Source organism: Ipomoea nil, unplaced genomic scaffold (assembly GCF_001879475.1).
Source record: "Ipomoea nil cultivar Tokyo-kokei standard unplaced genomic scaffold, Asagao_1.1 scaffold0706, whole genome shotgun sequence".
NCBI classification, from domain to species: domain Eukaryota; kingdom Viridiplantae; phylum Streptophyta; class Magnoliopsida; order Solanales; family Convolvulaceae; genus Ipomoea; species Ipomoea nil.
Genome location: NW_017617134.1, coordinates 2,386,154 through 2,397,040, shown reverse-complemented (window position 1 = coordinate 2,397,040; position 10,887 = coordinate 2,386,154). Strand labels below are relative to the sequence as shown.

General features: G+C 35.9%; 1 protein-coding gene across 3 annotated transcripts; it reads left to right on the top strand.

Moving 5' to 3' along the window:
- Window positions 1-1,686: 1,686 nt before the first annotated feature.
- On the top strand, window positions 1,687-10,137 carry LOC109176349 (putative late blight resistance protein homolog R1B-17). Of its 3 annotated transcripts, none has more exons than XM_019325788.1 (3): window positions 1,687-4,654; window positions 4,762-4,836; window positions 9,768-10,137. In XM_019325788.1, the coding sequence occupies exons 1-2, from the start codon at window positions 1,946-1,948 to the stop codon at window positions 4,807-4,809; spliced, it is 2,757 nt and encodes a 918-aa protein (XP_019181333.1). In that variant the 5' UTR covers window positions 1,687-1,945; the 3' UTR covers window positions 4,810-4,836; window positions 9,768-10,137. The 3 variants fall into 3 exon arrangements, with proteins under 3 accessions (XP_019181333.1, XP_019181334.1, XP_019181332.1); XM_019325789.1 differs by lacking the exon at window positions 9,768-10,137 and adding an exon at window positions 7,456-7,474; XM_019325787.1 differs by having other exon boundaries at window positions 1,687-4,836.
- Window positions 10,138-10,887: the final 750 nt, after the last annotated feature.

Genomic DNA, 10,887 nt, shown 5'->3' with positions numbered 1-10,887 from the left:
CCTATAATGGGTAGAAAAAATGGCGGTCAAATTTTTTAATCAAATGAATTGCTAAGATTGATCAGATTTTAATTTTTACTTAAGATTTCCTAATTTATCCTTAATGAATATGATTATCCATTAACTTTTTCGTTAAATATTATTTTTTCCATTAATTTCTATTAGTTTACTATTAACTTACTCATTGATTTTAATAAGAAAGGTTTTTGGTTCGAACCCCATCCCAATCAAAGTTGGCATAATTAGTACTCTATTTTACTCTTTAACCAATGTGGGACAAAAGTTTCTTTTTTTCCCTTCATTTTCAAACTGAAATGGGTCTACTTTGAGAATTAATTTCTCATTCACCCATTATCCGTTTTGAGCATACAATATATATAAATCTCTTCGTCTCACTACGAAGAATCCGAATTCACTTTGACTTGACCCAAATTGGAAGTGGACCTCACTAATAATTGTACCACAAAATAACCACTTATAATGTCATTAATTTTATATCATTTTAAGTTGTTTTTTTCCAACACCTACGTCCTAGTACCTTACAAGGTGAACCTGGGTCTATGGCATAACTATCTAATAGCCTTGCTCTAAGGTACTAGGCGGGCTCAACAAGACCAACCTATAGCTAAACAGGCTAAGATATATAGAAGCCGAGAGAAGTGGGCGAATTATATCGTGCATTAGGGCGCACAATGTATTGTGCATCTTGGCCCAAAACGACGACGTTTTTATAAGTTGGTGGGAGTTGACGTGACAGACACCATTCCGTCCGTCTGTCCAATTCCGGTACAGTTTTTAATTTTGTGTTTATAGTGTATTATGTTAGGAGTTTATGTGTATTCTACTATACAATTCTGTACATATAAAACAGAGAATTTTACGACAGAAATGGGAATCGAAATTTCCAAAAAAATCGTTAATTAAAAGATACAAAACGACGTCGTTTTGAGTCAGGATGCATAATGCATTGTGCCCATGGTGCAAAATATAACAATTGAGGGAAGTGTTAATAGTGAAAAGTCCATGGGTTAAAGCCTATTTAGCGAAGATAGTATTTAGATCCACAAGCAAGAAGGCGCTTCTTCTCATATGAAGCAACTAGTTAAAAGAAGATTAATTAAATGAAAAAAAAAATTAATCCAAATTTGCTTTTTAAAAGTATACACGAAAATAATTTTTAAAGTTCTTGATTTATAATCTCTAATGCTTAACTTTGAATGCTATGTATTTAATTGGGCTAATTATTTGATCAATATTTATGTTAAATTTTATATTATATTTTTTAAAAATATTTTAGCATATTCCTAGTATATGTTTAATAATTATGTTAACTCTAATTGGGATGAGGTTCAAATTTAAGATCTTTCTTATAGAAATTAATGAGTAAGTTAATAATAATAAATAGTTAATGGAATATTCCGTTACTAAAGTTTATACTAATGAGATATATGGTTATTAAGTTAAAAAAATAATATAATAAAGGGTAAATAAGAAAAATTATAAAAAAATACTAAATTCAAAATAAGATGAAGTATTATTTTAAAAAATAATTACACAATATTTTTTTTTATTCCCGTTAAGACCTAACATTATTGGCTCTTATTAAATTTGTAAATGGTAGATTTGTAGATGTAAATGTAGGTTCACCTACCAAATTATTTACTCTGTACTATATTGCTGAAAGCATCCCAACTACCCCTCATGTAGGACTGAGAAAAAGTAATGTTGCCGACAACTAGAGAAGAAGTGGGTAATGAGTGGGTGGCAGCTAATTAAGTCTATCAGAAAAGTCTTCCGTCGTCTTCCAATTATTGCACTTCCAATCCAATGAGCTACACATCTGTATAATTGCTAGTGTTGATATTATCGCTTCTATTTCTGCTGATTAAGCTTCAATTCTTCACCCAAACATTACATTACATTACATTACTAAGGGAATTGAAGAATGGCTTGTGTTGCTGTAAATTCTCTTGTGAGGACGATTGAGCTTGAGTTGTTGCAACCTCTGCCTCGCCCAATCGTACGACAAAAGCAACTCATCCCTGCCAATAAAAACTTGATCCAAAACCTCCACCAGAAACTTGGTGATCTGATAGAGCTGTTCGATGAGAACAGGATGGATGGTATCCAAGCTATTAAAGACTTGGAAACTAAGCTCAGAGACGTGGCTTTCAGAGTAGAAGATGAAATTGAATTCCAAATCGTACATCTTTATGAGATAGAGGAAATGGAAGAGTTACTTGCAGGAATAGCAGGTCTTTTTTTGGAAAACCCCCAGAGGACTATTGACGCAGAAGAAGACTTGGGAATTGCTGCAGATCTTTTTGTGGAAAAACCACAATCAGGAGAAACTGATGATGCCCAAAGAAGTTGGCATTCATTCAAACTTGGTTGTATTTTGGAAGAAGCAATAAGAGACATTGATGCCATCTACAAAGACTTGTCCAAAGTGAAGATGGAGTATGTGGCCTTGCAAGGAATTCGAAGGAAAACAACAACTACTACACTTGCCGCAGCTGCAGCTTCTACCACATCTAGTGGTGGGGAAAACGCTTCACACTCCCAGCCCCTGCAGGGCAGCAACATAATGGTGGGGAAAGACAATGAGTTCCAGATTGTAATGGGGATGCTAATTCAGCATTCATCAAAGCAACGGGAAATTGTCTCCATTAAAGGTATGGGAGGCATTGGCAAGACAACATTAGCTAAACGAGTTTATGAAGATTCATCAACTGTCTTCCATTTTGACAAGCGAGCATGGGTTGTTGCATCACAATATCATGATAAGTCAGAAATGCTAACGGATCTTCTTGAATCAATGGGGGATAGTATAGATGGTAGCACTAAAGAGGATTGGCTAGCACAACGACTATACCAAAAACTGGTGCAGCGAAGGTACTTTGTAGTGATAGATGACATTTGGAGTGTCGAGGCCTGGGATTCTGTTAAAGCTTGCTTTCCAGATAATGGAAATGGCAGTCGAGTTTTGTTGACTACTCGCTTTGCAGAGGTGGCTACTATTATAGGATCTAACAATGACTTTTCGCATCAAATGCAATTGTTAGAAGAAGATGAGAGTTGGAATCTATTTAATGAAAAGAGAAGCAACTCTCTGCGTTCTGAAGAATTCGATATGATTGTGCGACCGATTGTTAAGAAATGTAGAGGATTGCCTTTAGCAATTGTTGTTGCTGCAGGTTTATTTTCCAAAATTCATACCCTAGATGAGTGGAAGAATGTCGCAGAAGCTCTAAATTCATCTGCAACAACAACAACAACAACAACAATTGAAGAAGAATGCTCAAGGATACTCTCATCCAGTTACAATCACTTGCCTCACAGTTCGAAGGCTTGTTTTTTATATTTGAGCATATTTCCAGAAGATAAAGAGATCCGAATTAAAAATGTTGTAAAGTTATGGATTGCCGAAGGACTTGTAAAGGCATCTAAGGGTATGAGCTTTGATCCGGCGGCTAGAAGGCACATTCAAGAACTCAAGGATAGGAACCTAATTCTTGTAAGTCGGCCAAGTGGTTGTGGAAGAAAGGTAAAGACATTTAGAATGCACGATTTATTGCATTCTTTATGTGTGAGGGAAGCTAAAAAGGAGAATCTTTTGCATGTTGTCTATAAAAGTAGGTTCAATTTCCCTCAGAAAGATTTCCGATGGGTGAGCATCCAATCACAAAGGTTAAACGAAGAAAAATTATATTCTTCTTTAATAAACTGTCGATCCATATTCGTTTTTTCCGGACAGTATACATTTTCAAATTCAAAACTTAGTCCCCTGTCAAGAGTACTCTATAATACTGGGGTGTGTGAGATTGCTTATCTTGTCCATTTGAGATGCGTATTGTCATGCCTGGAAGTTACCATTTCAGATCCATTTTGTAATTGGAATCTTCAAACACTTTCAGGTAGACGTATTGATAAAATGAGCTTTTTAGAGTTCCCACAACTACAACATTTGCGTAGTGACTGGGGTCTGAGTGATTTTCCCATATCTTTTCCTGAAAACTTGAAGAGCATTTGTGGGTTGATTCCTGACCAATGCACAAAAGAAGTATTTACAAAAATTCCATACCTAAAGAAGGTAATGATTCTATGTGAAGATGGTTGGAGTGATTGCATTAATAACATTGCATATTCACACCAGCTCCAGAGTTTGCATCTTCTTGGTACATACCTTGGGCCTCCATTGGTGATTCCAAATATTAACGACCTTGTTTGCTTGAAAAATCTTATGAAGTTGAGGTTTTCGTACTTGAGATTTGAGTGGAAGGCAATTAATATTCTTAGTAAGTTGCCTAAACTTGAGGTTCTAAGGCTAAGCCGTTGTATGTGCATTGGTGAGGAGTGGGAACTATCGGAGGAGGAGAATTTCAACGAGTTAATTTATTTGGAAATTAAAGCTAGAAATCTTGAGCGTTGGGAAGCAAGTGATTGTAATTTTCCAAATCTTGAGCGTCTAGTCCTTGATTGCTGCAAAGAATTGGAAAATATCCCAGATGAGTTTGCAGAAATTCCAAATTTGAAGTCAATCGAATTGTATGGATGTCTTCATTCTGCAGTGGATTCTGCCAAGGAAATTCAAAGAAAGCAACTTGACCAAGGAAATGATAATATGGTCGTCATTGTGGAAAACATAAAAGAGGTCCATCTCTCTCCTTTACCCTTTTGCTATTGCCTTTTTTATTTCACTCTCATTATAGAGTTTCATCATATCCTAATATATAATTTGGTTTCAATGACTCATGACAGCTTAAGTCCAGCTCTGGCAGCTCTGAAGACGATGAGCTTAGCTCTTGAGCCATAGTTGAATAAAAGCAAAAAAGGGTACGCATGTTTACAGTTTACCTCTCTCTCTCTCTCTCTATATATATATATATATATATATATATATATATATATATATATATATATATATATATATATATATAGTCAGTGTGGCATTTTGGCATTTCAGTGTGGTGTGTGATATTTGGGTATTTGAATTCTTCCACTAATCTGCTATTTATATTCAGCAAAGTGTTGAGACTGCAATAATTATTATATTATTATTATTATTGACTATGTTTGGTAAATTGTTGTTAGCTGATAGCTGTTAGTTGTTAGCTGATTGTGTTAATTAGAAGGTATAACTAGTTGATAATATTAGCTGATGGTAGAAAAATGTTTGGTAAATTAGCTGTTAGCTGATAGCTGTTTCTGAAAAAGCTAATTGAAAAAATTGTTTGGAGTAGTTTTTTGAAATTTAGCTTTTTGGAGTTGCAAAAAACTAATTAATCAAATACTTATATTAATTTTTTAATCAAATCAAACAATTAATAGTGGTCAAATAAGTCAAAATTAGAGCAAATTATTGTGTGGATCATGGCCCACACAATTGTATGAACCATAAATATCAAGTACATTTTTAATATATTAAAAGTACATTATTTTTGTACTGAAGATACATTGTATAAAATAATGTACCCTTAGTATATTAAAAATGTACTTTCAAAAACTGTACCTTACGTACATAAATAATGTACCATTAGTATATTAAAAATGTACATTTTATTTATGGTCCATGCAATTGTGTGGACCATGGTTCATACAATAATGATTGCCAAAATTGACTGATAGGTCAACAATTTACCAAATAGGACCGTATTTTAGTAGTTGGAACCTTCCTTCAAAATTTGTTGTCTACTTCTCAGACAACCGTATTTCTTTGTGAACTACGTTTTCTTAACCAAATACCTTTCTTTCTCATTGATATAGCATATTATATGACACACAGTCTCCATATATATAGTTACACATTCTCTGTTTGAACAATTGAACACCAAATATTTTACATAATCATGTTAATTTCAGTTATCATAAACAACTAATTGTCTCTTTTCTTACAAATGAGTGTTCAAATGATAAGAGATTTTTGTCAAGTATCAAATTATAATATATGGAATTAGATATGTTCCTTGGGCAGGTGTTAGGAAATGAGGTCATAGGAAGTTAATGACAAAGTACAACGATCCACATTGAAGGTAGGTATAACATGTTTTAGGGTTCAAGTGAGTCTGATCTTATCATTTTATAAGTCGACTATCCATAAGAGTGCATATCTCTCTCTTTCTCTCTCTCTCTCATATATATATATCAAAAGAGTGCTTTTCATTTTCCTGCTCATTTTCTAGAAAATGAACCAAACATACAAAGATAGTTTTTCGTTGTGTAGCCAAACTGGAAAGAAAAATGTTTTTTGAAAAAATGACTCATTTTCGGAAGTCATTTTCAATACATCTATTTGCATAAGTATATTTACCCAACCTAGAGTACAGTGGTGATATATTTTCATTTCAAATAAAAAAAAAAAGAAGAAAAAGTCAAGGGAATGTATTGAGAACAGAGAGATAATAAGAAGAAAGATAAAACACATACAATGCAAGATGGCAGTCTTTATAACAACATTGGAGTAGCTAACATCACCTGTTTTGAAATTGTGATAATATGGAAACAATTGGTTATTATGGCAGAAATAATTCAAGAGAACACTTTGATAATCAATATGATGTGATGAGGATCCTTGTGTGTAGAGTGCATAGATATGGGTGGAAGGCTCTTAGACAGAAATAATTCAAGCCGGATACCTAATGTATAAAAGCTTGCTCCAAAAGATTGGATCTCCAATAGCGGTCTGACAGAGCGTTTGGAGATGATGTCAGAGGAATCTGTCTATTTTGAGCATAATTCCATATTGTTGCTGTCGAGTTTTGAACCTTAATATCTTACTCCAAATACTACTTATTGAATCAGTGGGCTAAAGAACCTATGTAGACATGGTTATAACAATCTATCATTCTGTTATGATGGATAATGACATAAATGTTTGACATAAATTCGCCCAAGGGAATGTCAAGCATAGGTGTGAGAAGTCATCTAAAATTTAGCTAGAAAACCTGATACAATGAAGTTTAATCCGACACATATCAGTACTAAAGGCAGGGTATTATTATATCCCATAAAACTCGAAATTGGACAGTTTGTAATTAAGGGAACAATTTTCTTTGTTATTGTCTATGTATAAATAGCTTGGAGGTTGACGTATTTGGAAAACACAACTTCTATGGAATAGTTAATTTGAACTTGAATACAAAATATTTGCTTCGTGTAATTATTACTTTCTCTGTTGAGTTTGTCTCATATAGGGATTAGGAATATGAGTTTGTCTCATACTAGGAATAGGAGTGAAATGTGTAGACCCATTGTATAGGGATTAGATGCCTATAAATATATTGGTTGTATCCCTAAGGGGTTGTGTCACCACTATCACCATCACTATGAATATAAGAATTGTTTCACTCCCGTGGATATAGGCACATTGCCGAACCACGTAAATCTTGTCTTCTTTATCCTTTACTGCCATTATTATTTTTCTTGTTCTTATTAATCTCAACAAATTGGTATCAGAGCACTGTTGAGATGACCAGTTCAAGTACAAAATTCGAGGTATCAAAGTTTGATGGTATAGAGAATTTTGGGCTATGGCAGTCTAGGGTAATGAATTTGTTGGCATACCAGGGCCTTCTGAAAACCATGAAGGCGGAAAAACCAACTAATCTGGAAGAGGCTGATTGGGAGGATTTGAAGAAGCAGGAAGCTATGAACATGGTTCATGCGGATGACTCTTATTATAGTGAAAGTGATGTTCTAGCGGTAACTAGTAACAAGTTTGAACATTGTTTGGACTTGTTGGGCGTTTCTAGATGCTAGATGAGAAAGTGGTGAGGGGCGCTGTAGTGTTGGGCAGCGCGGATACCAGGAGGGGTCGTGGACCTGGTATCAATATGGGTCAATATTGGCTCGGTATAGGCCGAATTTGAGATGAGTCACGGCTAGTACGGGTTGGGCTTGTCATGAGACATGGACCTGGTATGGGTCAGGCTTGGCATTAGTCACGGCTGGTATGGGTTGGGCTTGTCATGAAACATGGACCTGGTATGGGCCAGGCTTGGCATGAGTTACGGCTGGTACGGGTTGGGCTTGTCATAAGACATGGACCTGGTATGGGCCGGGCTTGGCATGAGTCACGGCTGGTATGGGCGGACGCTTCGGGATGAAGCGATTCGTGAACATGCACTAGGAATGTTTGATGCTGCGTTGTGCATGTTGCTAGCCAGTGGTAATTGCTGGTTAGTGGAGCATTGGGCAAGGCACACGGGTTTAGTGTGACTTTGCAGGGGCGCTGTTGTGTTAGGGGCAGCGTGGATACCAGGAGGGGATATGGACCTGGTATGGGCCAGATGCAGGAGGTCAGCTGAACGAGACAGTTAGCATGAGTCGCGGTTGGTATAACAGGTCGACGGCTGAGGGCGAATGGCTTGGGACGAAGCGGTTCGTGTACATGCACTGGGTAACGTTTGATGCTGTGTGGTGCATATGGCCGGCTAGTTGGGATAAACATGATTGTTCCTATCCATGTGTATATGTGAGATAAATATTTTTCTCCTAAGGGGCATAATTGTGAAGGTGGAGATGGTGAGAAAAGTCTTTTCTCCTAAGGGACATATTTGCTAAGGTGGAGATTTGTTGAATTATCTTTTTCTCCTAAAGGGCATATTTGCGAAGGTGGAGATAGTCTTTTCTCCTAAAGGGCATATATGTGAAGGTGGAGATGGTGAGATAAGTCTTTTCTCCTAAAGAGCATATTCGTCAAGGTGGAGATTTGTTGAGTTATCTTTTTCTCCTAAAGAGCATATTCGCCAAGGTGGAGATTGTTGAGTTTGTCTCATATAGGGATTATGAATATGAGTTTGTCTCATACTAGGAATAGGAGTGAAATGGGTAGACCCATTGTATAGGGATTAGATGCCTATAAATATATTGGTTGTATCCCTAAGGGGTTGTGTCACCACTATCACCATCACTATGAATATAAGAATTGTTTCACTCCCGTGGATGTAGGCACATTGCCGAACCACGTAAATCTTGTCTTCTTTATCCTTTACTGCCATTATTATTTTTCTTGTTCTTATTAATCTCAACATTCTCGTTTATAATTTTTTCAAAATTTTTTAGTATTAACCAACATCAATACTATTAGCCGTTACTCAAGTTTTCAGCAAAGATTTGGTTAAAAACACACATATGGCTGTTCTGATTTTATGTTAAAAACAAGGCAAAATCCATTCATCCACCACTTCGAAACAAAAAACAAGAAGAAAATGCAGCAGTGAATGCGCATAATTTTCACAGTAGTGGATGAAGAACACACTCACGCACATTAAGTACAAATTCACGCACATGGAGCATAATACTCAGGCACATTAAGTACAAAACTCATCCACATTAACATTACACACTCACGTAAGTATAAATCTCAGGCACATTAAGCACGCGACTCACGCACATTAAATGTATAACTCACGCACATTAATCTACCGCATGGGAAGCCACAAATGCACCTGATCCCTTCCATATATATATATATATATATATATATATATATATATATATATATATATATATATATATAGTTGGGATCCAGTGAGATTACCCTAAGTAAGTGAGATTGTGAGATTGGATATTGAGCTTTTTTTAAAAAAAATTTTATTTAATGGTTCAGATTTGTTGATTGTTTTATTTAGGTTAAAGTGTCATCTCGCATCATGAACCATTCTTTAATTATTAATGCCACACCATAATCTTTAATAAGTGATATTTAGATTCATAAATCATTAATTTTTTTTTCGACCTACAGTCTCTGACGATCTCTGTTTCAGGCGGACGGAGCAGCAACCACTTTTCGACATACAGTCTCTTCTGGCATAGCAGCTTTTTACGACAAGCTTTGGTTTTCCGGCGACAGGTGGTCCTTTTCCGACAGTAGCAGTAGTGGACGGCAGTGGGTGGTAGCTGGCGGTGTGGTTGAGAGTGACCGACGTCGACCTCTCTCTTTTGCCGGCGTCGGTGTGTGTTGAAGAAAAAGAGGAAGCACGAAAGAGATGAGGCCTACTCTGAGTTCCCCTCCTGCGAGAAATTTATCTCTTTTGTCCTTTCCCATTTAGTTTTTTTTTTTTTTTTTTTTTTTTAAAGAAAAAAAAATTAAAAATGCTTACATGGACGAGAAATGAGATCATATCAGCTTATCTCCACGCCTTGTTATTAGAATTACTAGAAAACCTATAAAAATTCTAAATAAAAAAAAATTATGGTTCACTTATTAAAAAAAATTATAGTTCGAAATATCACTTATTAAAGATTATGGTCTGGCATGAATAATCAGGAATGGCTCATGGTGGGATATGACATTTTAGTCTTTTATTTATTTGGCGCTAGTTTTTAACACGTTTAAGGGTTTTGGAGTAATTTCGCACACACATTAATTGTTTACCCTATCCAAATCGTATCAGGATCAATATTTACTTGTGCATTTAGTATTTCGATTTTTGAGATTCGCAACTATATCGCAGAGATTCGCAGCAATTCCTCACGCATACCTCACTTTCAGCTTTTCGCCTTTTCTCCTGTCACCGTGCATCCCATCATGTCTCTGTTTGTTCTATCAAATTTTCCATGACTAGCTCTTTCATCAGGCGGTCAAAGCGTTGAACGAGGGATGCTTCCGGTGGTGGTTAGGGTATTTCGTTCTCTATTGTTTTTTTTTTTTTTTTGTTTGTTTCCGGGGTGGGTGTGTGGCGGTGGTCAGTGGAAAAATGGGATTTCGGATTCCGACGAGGCGGGCGTGGGTTTTTGGCTCGAGATAGCTTTTTTGTTTGTTTGTTTGTTTATTTTTAATAAATAGTTTTTTTTTTTAATTTAATTTTTAAGGTGGTTGATTGATTCAGATGTATCCATTCTCAGTGTATTCTTCATCTTCAATACCCAAGAGCCAGTTGATTC